The following is a 21770-nucleotide window of genomic DNA, read 5'->3' as shown; positions in this document are numbered from 1 at the left end:
TGGATGACGAAGGAGAAAGTGATGGTTGGGCATGGCCATGGAGGCAGGGCTACGGCGAGGGGCGACGACGGAGCTACAACCTGAGCTACACCCATCGGTGCTGAGAGCCGCAACCGCACAACCGCAGGTGCGGCTGTTTCATGGGTCAAGGCGGCGACGAGGACGGACGGCGAAGGTGAGGACCGACGACGAGGACGGTCGGTAAGGATGGGGACCGGCGATGAGGACGGCCGGCGTGGGTGGGGACTGGCGACGAGGACGGCCACCGGAGGGGAGATGAGGCACGCACCGAGCGGGAGATGCGATTCCAGCGAGAGGAAGAAGAAGCTGCGGGAGGCAAACCGTTTATTTTTTTCCTGGATCCAATGGCCCACGCGGCTCAAATCCGATGGCTCCGACGCGACCGGCCGAACGGTTGGGCCAGCGCAGATTAGTCGCCATTTTGATAACACGATAATAAACCATGCTAAGGACATAAGTTTGTAGTCCCTCCCTAGTTTCTAAATGGTATGTATATAGACATGTTTTAGTGTGCTTGTTCAATCATTTCAGTTTATATATATTTCATATTGAAATATTCAAAACATATTATATTTGTGAACGGAGGGAGTATTCGATGGCACATTCCAAGTTCACTTTTTCTTAAAGAGAAAAAAGGTAGAGGATTTCTCTACATTACAACTTCAAATGTTGTCTAAGGGTAGTAGCTTTATATAGTTCTGACTCAATATCAGTGGATAGAATTTGCGTTCGATGTTCAGTTTAGTTTCAGAACTTGTAAAATTCGTAAGTGGTCACATAACTTGTCATCATGTATTGTGTGCTTACGTGGCTATGACCCACATGCCAGTGACTAACCGACCGGTGTAACCTTAAATACGGATACAGATCGATGTTCCCCACCCCTCGATGAACAACCCATATGATTTTTTCAGTCTATAACCCAATGGTTTGTTTTCATGGGAACCCTGCATGTCAGCATGCTGTGGTGGGTGGACCAAATAAGAGCATCTATAATCCATACTAAAAGGGTTGGGCGCGCTTTGCTGCGCCATTAGCATTGTTGGGTTCCTTAAAAAATACTCACTTTGTTTAAAATATATTGTGCATTAATTTTTTGAAAACTCAAACCTTTTAAGTTTGATAAAATTTGTAGAGAAATAAATTAAAATTTATAATATCAAATCGGTATGATTAGATTCCTCATGAAATGGATTTCCATACATTTTTTGTTTAATATTTCCTTCATCTCAAAATAAGTGTCTCAACTTTAGTATAATTTTGTACTAAAGTTAGTACAAAGTTAAGACACATATTATGGTGACCCAACATACCACTTCATGTTGTAGTATGCCTGTCATTGATATAACGCCCATAAGACATCGTCTCATGAACCTTATATCCCTCAGAGTGCACAACAAAAACATAGCGGGTCCAAACCATCATTATATTACAACCTTTATTCAAACAAAGATCCAACGTTGAAACGATTCAAACTACTGGTACCAAAATGCGGGGTACCACTATTGATCTTGCGATCACTTATTTGGTTTAGATCATGTCACACATGATCAAGCTCGTTGCTACCACTATTCTACACTACTCTTGTTGTTGTTGCTGCTCTGATCCTTCTCCTTTGTTGTCAGCTCCGTAAGAGATGATGTAGTCAATTCCTTCGACTCCTCTGAAAAGGTCTGGCTCCTCATAGAAGTACTCTCCAGCAACATTGGGATCCTCTGGCAGCTTCTCCAAATACTCACAGTTTGGAGGGAAAATAGTAAGGGATGAGTACATGAGGTAGTACTCAATGATACGTCTCCAATGTATCTACAATTTTTTATTATTCCATGCTATTATATTATCTGTTTTGGATGTTTTATATGCATTAATATGCTATTTTATATGATTTTTGGGACTAACCTGTTAACCTAGAGCCCAGTGCCACTTTCTGTTTTTCCTTGTTTTAGAGTTTCGCAGAAAAGGAATAGCAAACGGAGTCCAAATGAAATAAAACTTACGCGATGATTTTTCTTGGACCAGAAGACACCCAGGAGACTTGGAGTGCAAGTCAGAAGAGCCACGAGGCGGCCACAAGGGTGGAGGGCGCGCGCAGGGGGGTAGGGCGCGCCCCTCGACCTTGTGGGCCCCGCGGTGACACCCTGACCTAGATCTTCCTCCTATATATTCTCATATACCCCGAAAACTTCTGGGGGAGCCACGAAACCACTTTTCGACCACCGCAATGATAGAGGCTAAGGTGTCCCGATGTTTCGATGAGATGGTGGCTATCGTTTTCTATGGGAGTCGACCTTGACGATCCGACTACGAACGTGCGAGACGTCGCGCCTTAGCAATCATTAAACCAACTTCCGAGGGTTATTGACCACGCCGGAGCACGATCAACCTGACCACGAGGGTCTGTTTCCTGCGAGCAAACGAAGAACAAGCAAGAAACTGAGATTGCAATCGGGATATTGCGAATATAAGATGAAAGCTTTATTGATCAAGGTGGGGTTCTGTGACGTCTTGGTCTGGTCGTTGGACACAAACGAAGTACGCGAAGTTGCAGCTATGGCGAACTTTTAATCTAAACAAAACCCAAAGTCTAAACGACGCCCTAAGGGCTGTATATATGGAGGAAGAGGGGGAAATTTCGTGGCCCTTGAGGGTGGGGTCCGAAACCAACCCTAACTCTTGTTTCCCCACACATACGGACTCTAAAAATAGCCTATACTTAAGTATTTCGAAATTACATGGGCCTGGCCCATTAATAAGGTGACGCAGCACCTAGAATAGCCTATGGACGAATATTATGAAGTGGCATCTTGTATATTTCGTCCAAGGCTTCATGCACTCCTTATGGCGGCTTTAAAGTCCTGAAATCATCACTTGTAACTCCGTTCTTGATCCCCTTGCGCATGCCATCAACTCCATGCGTGTTCTTGCTCCAATGTTCATCCTTCTCCAAGCTAGGCCCTTTCATTTGTAAGCAAAACAAATGTATCCAATTTAGGCAGCATCATAATCTCATGAACATTAGAATCATTACCAAGAAACGAAAGTACCTGGTAATTTAATTGGCGTGCGCGAGCTCTAGTAATTGGTCCAGTATATGTAACAGTAGGGGCTGTGGGTGTAACAATGGTATTGATGTCCTCATCATCCTCCCCTTCTTGAAATGAAGTCGTCCTCGACGGAAGCGCATCTTCCTTACCCAAATAAGGCTTCAAATCTGCAATGTTAAAAGTGTGACTAACCCCAAAATCTACAGGTAGCTCAAGTTTATATGCATTATCATTTATTTTCTCTAACACCTTAAAAGGACCATCAGCACGTGGCATTAGCTTTGATTTGCGCAGATTAGGAAATCTATCTTTACGCAAATGTAACCAAACAAGATCTCCAGGCGCAAACACAACATGTTTTCTACCCTTATCTCCAGCAAGTTTATATTTAGCATTCATACGCTCAATGTTTTCCTTAGTTAACTCATGCATTTTTAAAATCAATTCAGAATGTTCTTTAGCATCAAAATTAACCTTCTCTGAAGATGGAAGAGGCAACAAATCAATAGGTGCACGAGGTAGGAAACCATACACAATTTCAAAAGGGCACATCTTAGTAGTAGAATGCAATGAGCGATTATAAGCAAATTCAATATGAGGCAAGCATTCTTCCCACATTTTCTTGTTATTCTTCAAAACAGCCCTAAGCATAGTAGACAATGTTCTATTGACTACTTCAGTTTGTCCATCAGTTTGGGGGTGACAAGTAGTACTAAAAAGCAGCTTAGTCCCCAACTTAGCCCATAAACATCTCCAAAAGTGGCTAAGAAATTTAGTATCACGATCTGAAACAATAGTATTTGGCACACCATGTAAGCGAATAATTTCACGAAAGAACAAATCAGCAACATTAACAGCATCATCGCTTTTATGACATGGTATAAAGTGTGCCATTTTCGAGAACCTATCCACGACAACAAATATGCTATCCCTCCCCTTCTTTGTTCGAGGTAAACCTAAAACAAAGTCCATAGATATATCCTCCCAAGGAACACTAGGTACTAGCAAAGGCATATATAAACCATGAGGATTGAGTCGTGACTTAGCTCTTTGACATGTAGTGCAGCGAGCAACAAAACGCTCAACATCCCGTCTCATCTTTGGCCAAAAGAAATGTGTAGCAAGTATATCCTCCGTCTTCTTGACGCCAAAGTGTCCCATTAATCCTCCTCCATGCGCCTCCTGCAACAACAAAAGACGAACGGAGCTAGCTGGAATGCATAGCTTGTTAGCACGAAACACAAATCCATCGTTAAGAACGAACTTGTTCCAAGTTCTCCCTTCCTTACAATTCTGCAAGACATCTTTAAATTCAGCATCATGAACATATTGATCTTTGATGGTCTCCAAACCAAATATTTTAAAGTCAAGTTGTGAAAGCATAGTATAACGACGAGACAAGGCATCAGCAATAACATTTTCTTTACCCTTCTTGTGTTTAATGACATAAGGGAAAGTCTCAATGAATTCAACCCATTTAGCATGTCTACGGTTCAGTTTTGCTTGACTTTTAATGTGTTTCAAAGATTCATGATCAGAATGTATAACAAATTCCTTGGGCCATAAATAATGTTGCCATGTTTCTAAGGTCCGAACAAGAGCATATAATTCTTTATCATAAGTAGAATAGTTCAGACTAGGCCCACTCAATTTTTCAGAAAAGTATGCAACAGGTTTTCCATCTTGTAATAACACACCTCCTAATCCAATTCCACTAGCATCACATTCAAGCTCAAAAGTCTTATTGAAATTAGGAAGTTGGAGTAAAGGAGCATGTGTCAACTTATCTTTCAATACCGTGAAGGCTTCTTCCTGTGCGGTACCCCAAACAAAAGGCACATCCTTCTTTGTAAGCTCGTTGAGAGGTGCAGCAATGGTGCTGAAATCTCTCACAAAACGCCTATAGAAACCAGCGAGGCCAAGGAAATTCCTCACTTGTGTGACCGTTTTGGGCTGCGGCCAACTCTCAATAGCTTCAATCTTGGCTTTATCAACTTCAATTCCCTGTGGAGTAACAACATAGCCAAGAAAAGATACTCGGTCGGTGCAAAAGGTGCACTTTCCAAGGTTTCCAAACAAACGTGCATCACGTAGAGCAATAAAAACAGCACGTAAATGTTCCAAATGTTCCTCCAAAGATTTGCTATAAATCAATATGTCATCAAAGTAAACCACCACAAATCGTCCAATGAAAGCACGTAAAACTTCGTTCATTAACCTCATGAAAGTACTAGGTGCATTAGTTAACCCAAAAGGCATGACTAACCACTCATATAATCCAAACTTAGTTTTAAATGCTGTTTTCCATTCATCACCCAATTTCATACGAATTTGATGGTATCCACTACGCAAATCAACTTTGGAGAATATTGTAGAGCCACTCAATTCATCAAGCATATCATCTAGCCTAGGAATAGGATGACGATAACGAATAGTAATATTATTAGTGCCTCTACAATCAACGCACATACGCGACGTACCATCCTTTTTCGGCACTAAAATGATAGGAACAGCACAAGGACTAAGGGATTCGCGTATATAACCTTTGTCGAGCAGTTCTTGTACTTGACGCATAATCTCCTTCGTCTCCTCTGGATTGGTACGGTATGGTGCACGGTTGGGTAGCGAAGCACCGGGAATTAAGTCAATTTGATGCTCAATCCCTCGAATAGGTGGTAATCCCAGTGGCACGTCTTGTGGAAAGACGTCAGCGAACTCCTGCAAAATGTTAGTGACAGCAGGGGGCAAAGAGGAAGGCACGTCCTCGAATGAAAATAATGCCTCTTTGCACACAAAAGCATAGCAAACAGATTTGCTGAAATCTAGCTCATCAATATCAGATTTGGTGGCAAGTAAACATGCACTTTTCAATTTAATTTCAGAAACAACAGTAGATGGTTTATTATTAGGCTCCATTTGGTGCTCAAATTCTTTTGCCACAATCTGATTTTCACTCTTATTTGTCTCCTGTTTTGCTTTATTAGCTCTATTAATATCATCTTTCAAAATGGAATCAGGAGTCATAGGAAGCAAAGTAATATTTTTATCGTTATGAACAAGAGTATACTGATTGTTTCTACCATGGTGTACAGAATTTTTATCAAATTGCCATGGTCTACCAAGTAATAAGGAACATGCTTGCATAGGTACCACATCACAATCAACATAATCAGCATATGTAGAGATACTAAAATGCACACGAACAGTACGTGTTACCTTAACCTTGCCGCTGTTGTTGAACCATTGGATGTAGTAAGGATGTGGATGTGGTCTTGTGGTGAGAGATAGCTTCTCCACCATCTCCATGCTAGCCAAGTTATTGCAGCTCCCTCCATCTATGATCACGCGAACAGAACGTTCCTTCACAACTCCCTTTGTATGGAACAAATTATGCCTCTGATTTTGCTCAGCTTGTGTAACCTGCACACTCAAAACACGTTGAGCAACTAAACATTCATACCTGTCAGCATCTTCAGGAGCCATGTATTGCGTCTCATGATCAGAATCGTCTCCACCGTGTTCGTCATGTGTAATAAGAGCCAAAGTCTCCTCATCATAGTCACAAGCGGACTCATACCCACCATCCTCAGTAACAATCATCACACGCTTAGATGGGCATTCTCTCGCATAATGACCTCCACCCTTGCAACGTCGACAAATAATATCATGTGTTTGCCCTGTTGATGCCATGGATGAAGAAGAGCTCTTTGCAGGCCCAGAAGGTGTGCTCTTGGCAGATAGTGGTGATTGTGCCTGCTTTATTGTATCACGGTTGGAGGTGGTAGCCGACGGAGGCGCCGGTGTAGCAGAACGTGTGGAAGTAGATGATGCACGTGGTGTCCATGATGAAGGTCGACCTGCAGAAAAGTTAGTCCGCGCCAATGCCTGTCGATCCTGCACTTCACGTTCAGCTTTACAAGCAAGATGGAATAAACGAGTGATATTAGTATACTCCTTATACTCTAGAATCGTCTGAATCTCTCTATTTAATCCACCCATAAAACGTGCAAGCATAGCTTCATTCTCCTCAACAATACCACATCTAATCATGCCAGTTTGTAATTCCTGATAATATTCTTCTACAGAATTTTTTCCCTGTCTTAAGCGCTGCAATTTTTGAAGTAATTCACGTTGATAATATGGTGGAACCCAACGAGTACGCATAGCAGTTTTCAAAGAAGCCCAAGTAGCCGGAATAGGATATAATCTACAATGCTCAGACCACCAAACACATGCAAAACTATTGAAAGCACAAACAGCAGCAGGAACACGTCTCTCCTCGGGATATTGTAAACATGTAAATCGTTGTTCAGTTTCTAACTCCCAAGTAAGATATATATCAGGAACATATCTACCCTCAAATGGTGGAATATTCAATTTTAGTTTAGGGAGATGGTCATGATCTCGTACCTGAGGGTGAGCCCTACCATTGCCATTATTTGCATGTGGACGACCTGGTGGTTGCTGTGCTGTTGGTGGCACGTAGTTCTGATTTTGATCAACCTCATCCTCATAATCTCCCACATAAGCATCCTCCTCCACATCAGTAGTAGGAGCCACAGAAGTATCAACAGCAGCACCAGCAGTTTGGCCCGACTGAAGAGGGACACGGCTCGCTCGGCGGAGGGCTGTTTCCCGATGTGGAGGTAGCCGGTGTTGTTGCTGTTGTTGCAGAGGTGCGGCAGGAGCAGCCGGTGGTGGTGGTGGAAAACGCGAAAGCAATTCAGCAAACTTGTTATCGAGCTTTGTTTCAAACGTCTTCTCCATGCCATCTATCTTCTCCATGGCTCAAATCTGTTTATCACATGATAGAGGCAAAGGTGTCCCGATGTTTCGATGAGATGGTGCCTATCGTTTTCTGTGGGAGTCGACCTTGACGATCCGACTACGAACGTGCGAGACGTCGCGCCTTAGCAATCGCTAAACCAACTTCCGAGGGGTTATTGACCACGCCGGAGCACGATCAACTTGACCACGAGGGCCTGTTTCCTGCGAGCAAACGAAGAACAAGCAAGAAACTGAGATTGCAATCTGGATATTGCGAATACAAGATGAAAGCTTTATTGATCAAGGTGGGGTTCTGTGACGTCTTGGTCTGGTCGTTGGACACAAACGAAGTACGCGAAGTTGCAGCTATGGCGAACTTTTAATCTAAACAAAACCCAAAGTCTAAACGATGCCCTAAGGGCTGTATATATGGAGGAAGAGAGGGGAATTTCGTGGCCCTTGAGGGTGGGGTCCGAAACCAACCGTAACTCTTGTTTCCCCACACATACGGACTCTAAAAATAGCCTATACTTAAGTATTTCGAAATTACATGGGCCTGGCCCATTAATAAGGTGACGCAGCACCTAGAATAGCCTATGGACGAATATTATGAAGTGGCATCTTGTATATTTCGTCCATGGCTTCATGCACTCCTTATGGCGGCTTCAAAGTCCTGAAATCATCACTTGTAACTCCGTTCTTGATCCCCTTGCGCATGCCATCAACTTCATGCGTGTTCTTGCTCCAATGTTCATCCTTCTCCAAGCTAGGCCCTTCATTTGAAAGCAAAACAAATGTATCCAATTTAGGCAGCATCATAATCTCATGAACATTAGAATCATTACCAAGAAACGAAAGTACCTGGTAATTTAATTGGCGTGCGCGAGCTCTAGTAATTGGTCCAGTATATGTAACAGTAGGAGCTGTGGGTGTAACAATGGTATTGATGTCCTCATCATCCTCCCCTTCTTGAAATGAAGTCGTCCTCGACGGAAGCTCATCTTCCTCACCCAAATAAGGCTTCAAATCTGCAATATTAAAAGTGGGACTAACCCCAAAATCTGCAGGTAGCTCAAGTTTATATGCATTATCATTTATTTTCTCTAAAACCTTAAAAGGACCATCAGCACGTGGCATTAGCTTTGATTTGCGCAGATTAGGAAATCTATCTTTACGCAAATGTAACCAAACAAGATCTCCAGGTGCAAACACAACATGTTTTCTACCCTTATCTCCAGCAAGTTTATATTTAGCATTCATACGCTCAATGTTTTCCTTAGTTAACTCATGCATTTTTAAAATCAATTCAGAACGTTCTTTAGCATCAAAATTAACCTTCTCCGAAGATGGAAGAGGCAACAAATCAATAGGTGCACGAGGTAGGAAACCATACACAATTTCAAAAGGGCACATCTTAGTAGTAGAATGCAATGAACGATTATAAGCAAATTCAATATGAGGCAAGCATTCTTCCCACATTTTCTTGTTATTCTTCAAAACAGCCCTAAGCATAGTAGACAATGTTCTATTGACTACTTCAGTTTGTCCATCAGTTTGGGGGTGACAAGTATTACTAAAAAGCAGCTTAGTCCCCAACTTAGCCCATAAACATCTCCAAAAGTGGCTAAGAAATTTAGTATCACGATCTGAAACAATAGTATTTGGCACACCATGTAAGCGAATAATTTCACGAAAGAACAAATCAGCAACATTAACAGCATCATCGCTTTTATGACATGGTATAAAGTGTGCCATTTTCGAGAACCTATCCACGACAACAAATATGCTATCCCTCCCCTTCTTTGTTCTAGGTAAACCTAAAACAAAGTCCATACATATATCCTCCCAAGGAACACTAGGTACAGGCAAAGGCATATATAAACCATGAGGATTGAGTCGTGACTTAGCTCTTTGACATGTAGTGCAGCGAGCAACAAAACGCTCAACATCCCGTCTCATCTTTGGCCAAAAGAAATGTGTAGCAAGTATATCCTCCGTCTTCTTGACGCCAAAGTGTCCCATTATTCCTCCTCCATGCGCCTCCTGCAACAACAAAAGACGAACGGAGCTAGCTGGAATGCATAGCTTGTTAGCACGAAACACAAATCCATCGTTAAGAACGAACTTGTTCCAAGTTCTCCCTTCCTTACAATTCTGCAACACATCTTTAAATTCAGCATCATTAACATATTGATCCTTGATGGTCTCCAAACCAAATATTTTAAAGTCAAGTTGTGAAAGCATAGTATAACGACGAGACAAGGCATCAGCAATAACATTTTCTTTACCCTTCTTGTGTTTAATCACATAAGGGAAAGTCTCAATGAATTCAACCCATTTAGCATGTCGACGATTCAGTTTTGCTTGACTTTTAATGTGTTTCAAAGATTCATGATCAGAATGTATAACAAATTCCTTGGGCCATAAATAATGTTGCCATGTTTCTAAGGTCCGAACAAGAGCATATAATTCTTTATCATAAGTAGAATAGTTCAGACTAGGCCCACTCAATTTTTCAGAAAAGTATGCAACAGGTTTTCCATCTTGTAATAACACACCTCCTAATCCAATTCCACTAGCATCACATTCAAGCTCAAAAGTCTTATTGAAATTAGGAAGTTGGAGTAAAGGAGCATGTGTCAACTTATCTTTCAATACCGTGAAGGCTTCTTCCTGTGCGGTACCCCAAACAAAAGGTACATCCTTCTTTGTAAGCTCGTTGAGAGGTGCAGCAATGGTGCTGAAATCTCTCACAAAACGCCTATAGAAACCAGCGAGGCCAAGGAAACTCCTCACTTGTGTGACCGTTTTGGGCTGCGGCCAACTCTCAATAGCTTCAATCTTGGCTTTATCAACTTCAATTCCCTGTGGAGTAACAACATAGCCAAGAAAAGATACTCGGTCGGTGCAAAAGGTGCACTTTCCAAGGTTACCAAACAAACGTGCATCACGTAGAGAAATAAAAACAGCATGTAAATGTTCCAAATGTTCCTCCAAAGATTTGCTATAAATCAATATGTCATCAAAGTAAACTACCACAAATCGTCCAATGAAAGCACGTAAAACTTCGTTCATTAACCTCATGAAAGTACTAGGTGCATTAGTTAACCCAAAAGGCATGACTAACCACTCATATAATCCAAACTTAGTTTTAAATGCTGTTTTCCATTCATCTCCCAATTTCATACGAATTTGATGGTAACCACTACGCAAATCAACTTTGGAGAATATTGTAGAGCCACTCAATTCATCAAGCATATCATCTAGCCTAGGAATAGGATGACGATAACGAATAGTAATATTATTAATGCCTCTACAATCAACGCACATACGCGACGTACCATCCTTTTTCGGCACTAAAATGATAGGAACAGCACAAGGACTAAGGGATTCGCGTATATAACCTTTGTCGAGCAGTTCTTGTACTTGACGCATAATCTCCTTCGTCTCCTCTGGATTGGTACGGTATGGTGCCCGGTTGGGTAATGATGCACCGGGAATTAAGTCAATTTGATGCTCAATCCCGCGAATAGGTGGTAATCCTGGTGGCACGTCTTGTGGAAAGACGTCGGCGAACTCCTGCAAAATGTTAGTGACAGCAGGAGGCAAAGAGGAAGGCACGTCCTCGAATGAAAATAATGCCTCTTTGCACACAAAAGCATAGCAAACAGATTTGCTAAAATCTAGATCATCAATATCAGATTTGGTGGCAAGTAAACATGCACTTTTCAATTTAATTTCAGAAGCAACACTAGATTGTTTATTATTATTAGGCTGCATTTGTTGCTCAAATTCTTTTGCCACAATCTGATTTTCACTCTTAGTTTTCTCCTGTTTTGCTTTATTAGCTCTATTAATATCATCTTTCAAAATGGAATCAGGAGTCATAGGAAGCAAAGTAATATTTTTATCCTTATGAACAAGAGTATACTGATTGTTTCTACCATGGTGAATAGAATTTTTATCAAATTGCCATGGTCTACCAAGTAATAAGGAACATGCTTGCATCGGTACCACATCACAATCAACATAATCAGCATATGTAGAGATACTAAAATGCACACGAACAGTACGTGTTACCTTAACCTTGCCGCTGTTGTTGAACCATTGGATGTAGTAAGGATGTGGATGTGGTCTTGTGGTGAGAGATAGCTTCTCCACCATCTCGATGCTAGCCAAGTTGTTGCAACTCCCTCCATCTATGATCACGCGAACAGAACGTTCCTTCACAACTCCCTTTGTATGGAACAAATTATGCCTCTGATTTTTCTCAGCTTGTGTAACCTGCACACTCAAAACACGTTGAGCAACTAAACATTCATACCTGTCAGCATCTTCAGGAGCCATGTATTGCGTCTCATGATCAGAATCGTCTCCACCGTGTTCGTCACGTGTAATAAGAGCCAAAGTCTCCTCATCATAGTCACTAGCGGACTCATACCCACCATCCTCAGTAACAATCATCACACGCTTAGATGGGCATTCTCTCGCATAATGACCTCCACCCTTGCAACGTCGACAAATAATATCATGTGTTTGCCCTATTGATGCCATGGATGAAGAAGAGCTCTTTGCAGGCCCAGAAGGTGTGCTCTTGGCAGATAGTGGTGATTGTGCCTGCTTTATTGTATCACGGTTGGAGGTGGCAGCCGACGGAGGCGCCGGTGACGCAGAACGTGTGGAAGTAGATGATGCACGTGGTGTCCATGAAGAAGGTCGACCTGCAGAAAAGTTAGTCCGCGCCAATGCCTGTCGATCCTGCACTTCACGTTCAGCTTTACAAGCAAGATGGAATAAATGAGTGATATTAGTATACTCCTTATACTCTAGAATCGTCTGAATCTCTCTATTTAATCCACCCATAAAACGTGCAAGCATAGCTTCATTCTCCTCAACAATACCACATCTAATCATGCCAGTTTGTAATTCCTGATAATATTCTTCTACATAATTTTTTCCCTGTCTTAAGCGCTGCAATTTTTGAAGTAATTCACGTTGATAATATGGTGGAACCCAACGAGTACGCATAGCAGTTTTCAAAGCAGCCCAAGTAGCAGGAATGGGATATAATCTACAATGCTCAGACCACCAAACACATGCAAAACTAGTGAATGCACAAACAGCAGCAGGAACACGTCTCTCCTCGGGATATTGTAAACATGTAAATCGTTGTTCAGTTTCTAACTCCCAAGTAAGATATATATCAGGAACATATCTACCCTCAAATGGTGGAATATTCAATTTTAGTTTAGGGAGATGGTCATGATCTCGTACCTGAGGGTGAGCCCTACCATTGCCATTATTTGCATGTGGACGACCTGATGGTTGCTGTGCTGGTGGTGGCACGTAGTTCTGATTTTGATCAACCTCATCCTCGTAATCGCCAGCAAAATCATCCTCCTCCGCATCAGCAGCAGGAGCCACAGAAGTAGCAATAGCAGCACCAACAGTTTGGCCAGGTGCAAGAGGGAGACGGCTCGCTCGGCGGAGGGCTGTTTCACGATGTGTAGGTAGTCGTCGTTGTTGTTGTTGTAGAGGTGCGTTAGGTGCAGCCGGTGGTGGTGGTGGAAGACGCGCGAGCAATTCATTAAACCTGTTATCGAGCTTTGTTTCGAACGTCTTCTCCATGTCATCTATCTTCTCCATGGCCTCTTCAAATCTGTTTAGCACATCCTGCACCTGTCCATTCATCATTTGCTGAAATTTATCATGTAACTCCTGATTCGTCATGTTCTCCCAGTCAGTCTCGTCGGCTTGTGATCCTGCCATGGTTAGCAACAATAGAAAACACACAAGAATATGATCCTACAGAATACTAACAAGAGGTGGTGGTGGCGGGTGTCACAAATCCGTCAAGCAAATCTCAAATTCTTACCAGTTCTTACCCAGCAGCAGGCGGTGATCGGCAACCGTTGTAGTCAAAACTCTCAAAAGCTTGGATAGAGCGATTGCCAGGGAGAGTCAAACGCACGACATAGAGGTATGTGGAGCTGGGAAGGCTTATAGTATGGTAGCAAAAAGGGTCAGCAATAATCAATTCAGAGATGCAAAGTTGAATAAACGCTCAACGACGGTACTGTGCTGGTCCTAGGCTAGACCGTGCTAGAGACGCGAGCCTAGAACACTAACAAAATCACGGCGCTGCACGTAAATAAGGGAAAAGCACACTCTGGAACTTTTTTTTTCGCTTTTTTTTGCGCTCCTCTTTTTTTTTGCGAAAAATTACTATAATGGCGAGTGTCTCAAAACTCTTCCCTCGTCAAACTGATATGATGGGCACGCAAAATTTTTTTTTCACTTTTTTTTTCGGAAATCAGGGCAGCGACGACGAAAAAGTGCGACAAAAAAATCACTATGATGGCACGTGGCTCAAAAGACTCAGAAAAGCCTAAAAATAGGATAGGGAAAAATATTTTTGCCCGTGAAAATTTTGGCCTAAAAACTGCCCGGGGGTCTCCAGACTTTTTTTTTCCCGAGACCTACGCAGGCAAGGAAACACGAATCGGAATTGAGATTGATCTCAAGAACAAACCTAATATGAGAAGAACTCGGATTGGTGGTGGATATATGGTTGTGGTATATGGCAGCGGTGGTGGTATATGGTAGCGGTGGTGGTATATGGATAGAGATTGATGGTGGTATATGGATACGGATTGGTAGTGGTATATGGATAAGGATTCAGAGCGGTGGCGGATAAGCAAAAGTGGTAGATGGGCGATGATGATGGTGCGGCGGCGGCGTGACAACTTATGACCAGAACTCGAAACTCTAAAAGACTAGACTCTAAGACCAGCAACTTGACACGACGATGCAACCGCAAATTCAACAAAGCAAAAACCCTAAAAAGATTATGCAAAGGCTCAGATTGGTTCGGATATGATGAACTAACCCTAATTTTTTTTGTGTGGCTTTTTCGTGGACTGTAGGTATGAAGAACAGACTCGATCTAATCTACGAAAAACTGTAAAATCTCACCGAGCAACCTGGAAATCTGATACCACTTGATAGAGGCAAAGGTGTCCCGATGTTTTGATGAGATGGTGGCTATCGTTTTCTGTGGGAGTCGACCTTGACGATCCGACTACGAACGTGCGAGACGTCGCGCCTTAGCAATCGCTAAACCAACTTCCGAGGGGTTATTGACCACGCCGGAGCACGATCAACCTGACCACGAGGGCCTGTTTCCTGCGAGCAAACGAAGAACAAGCAAGAAACTGAGATTGCAATCTGGATATTGCGAATATAAGATGAAAGCTTTATTGATCAAGGTGGGGTTCTGTGACGTCTTGGTCTGGTCGTTGGACACAAACGAAGTATGCGAAGTTGCAGCTATGGCGAACTTTTAATCTAAACAAAACCCAAAGTCTAAACGACGCCCTAAGGGCTGTATATATGGAGGAAGAGAGGGGAATTTCATGGCCCTTGAGGGTGGGGTCCGAAACCAACCCTAACTCTTGTTTCCCACACATACGGACTCTAAAAATAGCCTATACTTAAGTATTTCGAAATTACATGGGCCTGGCCCATTAATAAGGTGACGCAGCACCTAGAATAGCCTATGGACGAATATTATGAAGTGGCATCTTGTATATTTCGTCCATGGCTTCATGCACTCCTTATGGCGGCTTCAAAGTCCTGAAATCATCACTTGTAACTCCGTTCTTGATCCCCTTGCGCATGCCATCAACTCCATGCGTGTTCTTGCTCCAATGTTCATCCTTCTCCAAGCTAGGCCCTTCATTTGAAAGCAAAACAAATGTATCCAATTTAGGCAGCATCATAATCTCATGAACATTAGAATCATTACCAAGAAACGAAAGTACCTGGTAATTTAATTGGCGTGCGCGAGCTCTAGTAATTGGTCCAGTATATGTAACAGTAGGGGCTGTGGGTGTAACAATGGTATTGATGTCCTCATCATCACATCTTGCACCTGTCCATTCCTCATTTGCTGAAACGTATCATGAAGCTCCTTGTTCGTCAAGTTCTCCCAGTCAGTCTCGTCGGCTTGTGATCCTGGCATGGTTAGCAGCAATAGAAACACACAAGAATATGATCCTACAGACTACTAACAAGTGATGGTGGTGGCGGGTGTCACAAATCCGTCAAGCAAATCTCAAATTCTTACCAGTTCTTACCCAGCAGCAGGCGGTGATCGGCAACCGTTGTAGTCAAAAACTCTCAAAAGCTTGGATAGAGCGATTGCCAGGGAGAGTCAAACGCACGACGTTGATGTATGTGGAGCTGGGAAGGCTTATAGTATGGTAGCAAAAAGGGTCAGCAATAATCAATTCAGAGATGCAAAGTTGAATAAACGCTCAACGACGGTACTGTGTTGGTCCTAGGCTAGACCGTGCTAGAGACGCGAGCCTAGATCACTAACAAAATCACGGCGCTGCACGTAAATAAGGGAAAAGCACACTCTGGAACTTTTTTTTTCGCTCTTTTTTTTGCGCTCCTTTTTTTGCGCTCTTTTTTTTGCGAAAAATCACTATAATGGCGAGTGTCTCAAAACTCTTCCCTCGTCAAACTGATAGGATGGGCACGAAATTTTTTTTTTCACTTTTTTTTCGGAAATCAGGGCAGCGACGACGAAAAAGTGCGACAAAAAATCACTATGATGGCACGTGGCTCAAAAGACTCAGAAAACCCTAAAAATAGGATAGGGAAAAAAAATTTGCCCGTGAAAATTTTGGCCTAAAAACTGCCCGGGGGTCTCCAGACTTTTTTTTTCCGAGACCTACGCAGGCAAGGAAACACGACTCGGAATTTAGATTGATCTCAAGAACAAACCTAATATGAGAAGAACTCGGATTGTAGTGGATATATGGTTGTGGTATATGGCAGTGGTGGTGGTATATGGTAGCGGTGGTGGTATATGGATACAGATTGGTGGCGGTATATGGATACGGATTGGTGGTGGTATATGGATACGGATTCAGAGCGGTGGCGGATAAGCAAAAGTGGTAGATGGGCGATGATGATGGTGCGGTGGCGGCGTGACAACTTATGACCAGAACTCGAAACTCTAAAAGACTAGACTCTAAGACCAGCAACTTGACACGACGATGCAACCGCAAATTCAACAAAGCAAAAACCCTAAAAAGATTATGCAAAGGCTCAGATTGGTTCGGATATGATGAACTAACCCTAATTTTTTTTCTGGCTTTTTCGTGGACTGTAGGTATGAAGAACAGACTCGATCTAATCTATGAAAAACTGTAAAATCTCACCGAGCAACCTGGAAATCTGATACCACTTGATAGAGGCAAAGGTGTCCCGATGTTTTGATGAGATGGTGGCTATCGTTTTCTATGGGAGTCGACCTTGACGATCCGACTACGAACGTGCGAGACGTCGCACCTTAGCAATCGTTAAACCAACTTCCGAGGGTTATTGACCACGCCGGAGCACGATCAACCTGACCACGAGGGTCTGTTTCCTGCGAGCAAACGAAGAACAAGCAAGAAACTGAGATTGCAATCGGGATATTGCGAATATAAGATGAAAGCTTTATTGATCAAGGTGGGGTTCTGTGACGTCTTGGTCTGGTCGTTGGACACAAACGAAGTACGCGAAGTTGCAGCTATGGCGAACTTTTAATCTAAACAAAACCCAAAGTCTAAACGACGCCCTAAGGGCTGTATATATGGAGGAAGAGGGGGAAATTTCGTGGCCCTTGAGGGTGGGGTCCGAAACCAACCCTAACTCTTGTTTCCCCACACATACGGACTCTAAAAATAGCCTATACTTAAGTATTTCGAAATTACATGGGCCTGGCCCATTAATAAGGTGACGCAGCACCTAGAATAGCCTATGGACGAATATTATGAAGTGGCATCTTGTATATTTCGTCCAAGGCTTCATGCACTCCTTATGGCGGCTTCAAAGTCCTGAAATCATCACTTGTAACTCCGTTCTTGATCCCCTTGCGCATGCCATCAACTCCATGCGTGTTCTTGCTCCAATGTTCATCCTTCTCCAAGCTAGGCCCTTCATTTGTAAGCAAAACAAATGTATCCAATTTAGGCAGCATCATAATCTCATGAACATTAGAATCATTACCAAGAAACGAAAGTACCTGGTAATTTAATTGGCGTGCGCGAGCTCTAGTAATTGGTCCAGTATATGTAACAGTAGGGGCTGTGGGTGTAACAATGGTATTGATGTCCTCATCACGCAACCTTCTGTACCCGTGAGATCCCATCTAGGGACCTTTTCCGTAATCCTGCCGGAGGGGGATTCGATCATGAAGGGCTTCTACATCAACATCATTGCTTCTTCGATGAAGCGTGAGTAGTTTACCACAGACCTACGGGTCCATAGCTAGTAGCTAGATGACTTCTCTCTCCCTTTGATTCTCAATACCATGTTCTCCTCTTGAAGATCTATTCGATGTAATACTCTTTTGCGGGGTGTTTGCCGATATCCGATGAATTATGGATTTATGATCAGCTTATCTATGAATATTATTTGAATCTCCTCTGAATTCTTATATGCATGATTTGATATCTTTGCAAGTATCTTCGAATTATTGGTTTGGTTTGGCCAAATAGGTTGGTTTTTCTTGCAATGGGAGAAGTGCTTAGCCTTGGGTTCAATCTTGCGGTGTCCTTTCCTAGTGACAGTAGGGGCAGCAAGGCACATATTGTATTGTTGCCATCGACGATAACAAGATGGGGTTTTCATCATATTTCTTGAGTTAATCCCGCTACATCATGTCATCTTACTTAATGCGTTACTCTGTTCTTATGAACTTAATACTCTGGATGCAGACATGAGTCGGTCGATGTGTGGAGTAATAGTAGTAGATGCAGAATCGTTTCGGTCTACTTGACACAGACGTGATGCCTATATTCATGATCATTTCCTTAGATATCGTCATAACTTTGCGCTTTTCTATCAATTGCTTGGTAGTAATTTGTTCACCCACCCTAATAATTTCTATCTTTAAGAGAAGCGTCTAGTGAAACCTATGGCCCCTGGGTCTATTTTCCATCATATAAGTTTCCGATCTACAACTTTAGTTTCTGATTTACTTTCTTTGCAATCTTTTACTTTCCGTTCCATAAACCAAAAATACCAAAAATATTACTTTACCGCTTATCCATCTATATCATATCTCACTTTGCAAATAACCGTGAAGGGATTGGCAACCCCTTTATCGCGTTGGATGCAAGTTGGTGTTTGTTTGTGCAGGTATTCGGTGGGTTGTTGCATTGTCTCCTACTGGATTGATACCTTGGTTCTCAAAACTGAGGGAAATACTTACTCTACTTTGCTGCATCACCCTTTCCTCTTCAAGGGAAAAACCAACGCAAGCTCAAGAGGTAGTAGGAAGAATTTCTGGCGCCGTTGCCGGGGAGATCTATGCCAAGCCGAGACATACCAAGTACCCATCATAAACTCTCATCCCTCGCATTACATTATTCTCCATTTGCCTCTCGTTTTCCTCTCCCTCACTTCTAAAATGATTTTCGAAAAGATTCGCTTTTTCTTCGCCCTTTTTTCGTTCGTCTTCTCCATTTTCTCATTTTCCACCATCATGTCTGAAACTGGGGAGGTTAGAGCTGAAAAGGATGGTAGTAAGGATGGGGGAAACCTTGATACTTTTGTTAATTCTGATCCTCATGAAGAAACTACTATCTTGCATGCTAAGAAATTCCTCATAGGTAGTGGAAATATTATTGGAAAAGGGGTTATTCAAGATTTCTTTACTTATGCCGGTGCACTCCCCACTATGGGTGGATCTATCCTCCATACAAAGGATTTTTCTAGAGTTTTCTAATATTGAGCATTCTTTTGTTAAGCGCGCCGCTACTATATTCCTAGCTCATGAGTTTAGATTTATTATGAAAGAAGCTAATGAAATTTTCGCTCATTATAAAGTAGATGGTGGCTGTCCCCCCATAGAAGGAATTCTCTTCAATCAAGAGGATATAATGTGTTTACGGTCTTTAGATCATGTTGCTTATAACAAAAATTTAAGAAAGAGGGTTCCTACCGATGTTTTAGTCAATAAGATTTCTGAGCTTAATGATGATTTTGCTATTCAAAGCAACATATTGGGTTTCTCTCTTGGGCACAAGCTCGTGACTTTTTGCCAAAAGAATGCTTATAATGATGAGTTGGTCATACAATATGAAGGGCCGAAGGAGGAGTCAATTCCTCCCGAAATCGATCTTGGGGACTCTTATCCCATTAAATTTAGCCCTTTTGATTACTTTTGTTTGCCTCAAAGAAAACTTGCTGCTGAACGAAGGGAGTATGAGATGAGTTTTCGAGATTTGCCTTATCATTATTATGATTATACTTAGATCTATTCGTGTTTTATGCCTAGCTAGGGGCGTTAAACAATAGCACTTGTTGGGAGGCAACCCAATTTTATTTTTGTTTTTGCTTTTTAGGTTCTGTTTTTCAATAAATAATTCATGTAGCCTCTGTTTAGATGTGGTTTTATGTTTTAAAGTAAGACCTTTGGGATAGCTTATGGTGATAGTTGATTTGATCCTGCTGAAAAACAGAAACTTTTGCGCCTAGCAGATTAGTTTCTATTTTTAACAGAAGCGCGATAAAATACTAATTCTTTTTGTAGAGGATTAATAAACAAATTGTCTAGTACCTCCTAATTTCTCAGGATTTTGGGAGTTACAGAAGTATTCAAAATATCCATATTGCTACAGACTGTTTTGTTTTTGACGGATTCTATTTTTCGCGTGTTGTTTTCTTATTTTGATGAATCTATGGCTAGTATCGGGGGGGGGGGGTATGAACCATGGAAAACTTGGAATAAAGTAGATATTACACCAATATCAATAAAGAATGAGTTCACAACAGTACCAAAAGTGATGATTTATTTTCTTATACTAACGGAGCTTACGAGATTTTGTGTTGAAGTTTTGTGTTGTGAAGTTTTCAAGTTTTGGGTAAGGATTTGATGGACTATGGAATGAGGAGTGGCAAGACCCTAAGCTTGGGGATGCCCAAGGCACCCCAGGGTAATATTCAAGGAGGCCAAAGGGCCTAAGCTTGGGGATGCCCCGGGAAGGCATCCCCTCTTTCGTGTTCGTCTATCGGTAACTTTATTTGAGGCTATATTTTTATTCACCACATGCTATGTGTTTTGCTTGGAGCGTATCATATGATTTGAGTCTTTGCCTTTTAGTTTGCCACAATCATCCTTGCTGTACACACCTTTTGGGAGAGACACGCATGAATCTTGATTTATTAGAATACTCTATGTGCTTCACTTATATCTTTTGAGCTAGGCAAATTTGCTCTAGTGCTTATCTTATATCTTTTTAGAGCATGGCGGTGGTTTTATTTTATAGAAATTTATGAACTCTCGTGCTTCACTTATATTATTTTGAGAGTCTTTAGAACAGCATGGTAATTTGCTTTGGTCATAAAATTAGTCCTAATATGATAGGCATCCAAAAGGGATATAATAAAAACTTTCATATAGAGTGCATTGAATACTATGAGAAGTTTGTTTCCTTATGATTATTTTGAGATATGAAGATGGTGACATTAGAGTCATGCTAGTGAGTAGTTGTGAATTTGAGAAATACTTGTGTTAAACTTTGTGAGTCCCGTAGCATGCACGTATGGTGAACCCTTATGTGATGAAGTCGGAGCATGATTTATTTATCGATTGTCTTCCTTATGAGTGGCGGTCAGGGATGAGCGATGGTCTTTTCCTACCAATCTATACCCCTAGGAGCATGCATGTAGTACTTCGTTTCGATGACTAATAGATTTTTGCAATAAGTATGTGAGTTCTTTATGACTAATGTTGAGTCCTTAGATTATATGCACTCTCACCTTTCCGCCATTGCTAGCCTCTCTAGTACCACACAACTTTCGCCGGTACCATAAACCCACCACATATCCTTCCTCAATACAGCCACCATACCTACCTATTATGGCATTTCCATA

At 42.0% G+C, this 21770-nt stretch overlaps 1 protein-coding gene across 1 annotated transcript in view; it reads right to left on the bottom strand.

Annotated features, from left to right (window-relative positions):
* Positions 1-1599: 1599 nt before the first annotated feature.
* The window catches only part of LOC147990644 (uncharacterized), a 64235-nt gene continuing 44064 nt past the window's right edge, over positions 1600-21770 (bottom strand). The window contains exons 2-8 of the mRNA XM_087538332.1: positions 10892-11476; positions 10637-10729; positions 9773-10201; positions 5264-5848; positions 5009-5101; positions 4152-4573; positions 1600-1827 (exon numbers count right to left, since the gene is read on the bottom strand). Of these exons, the coding sequence (XP_087394458.1) occupies positions 1600-1827; positions 4152-4573; positions 5009-5101; positions 5264-5848; positions 9773-10201; positions 10637-10729; positions 10892-11476 (2435 nt within the window). The remainder of the gene's footprint in view (positions 1828-4151; positions 4574-5008; positions 5102-5263; positions 5849-9772; positions 10202-10636; positions 10730-10891; positions 11477-21770) is intronic.

Source organism: Triticum urartu, chromosome 1A, assembly GCF_056163025.1.
Source record: "Triticum urartu cultivar PI428250 chromosome 1A, HENAU_Tu73, whole genome shotgun sequence".
Lineage (NCBI taxonomy): Eukaryota > Viridiplantae > Streptophyta > Magnoliopsida > Poales > Poaceae > Triticum > Triticum urartu.
This window is presented reverse-complemented; position numbering and strand designations above follow the sequence as displayed.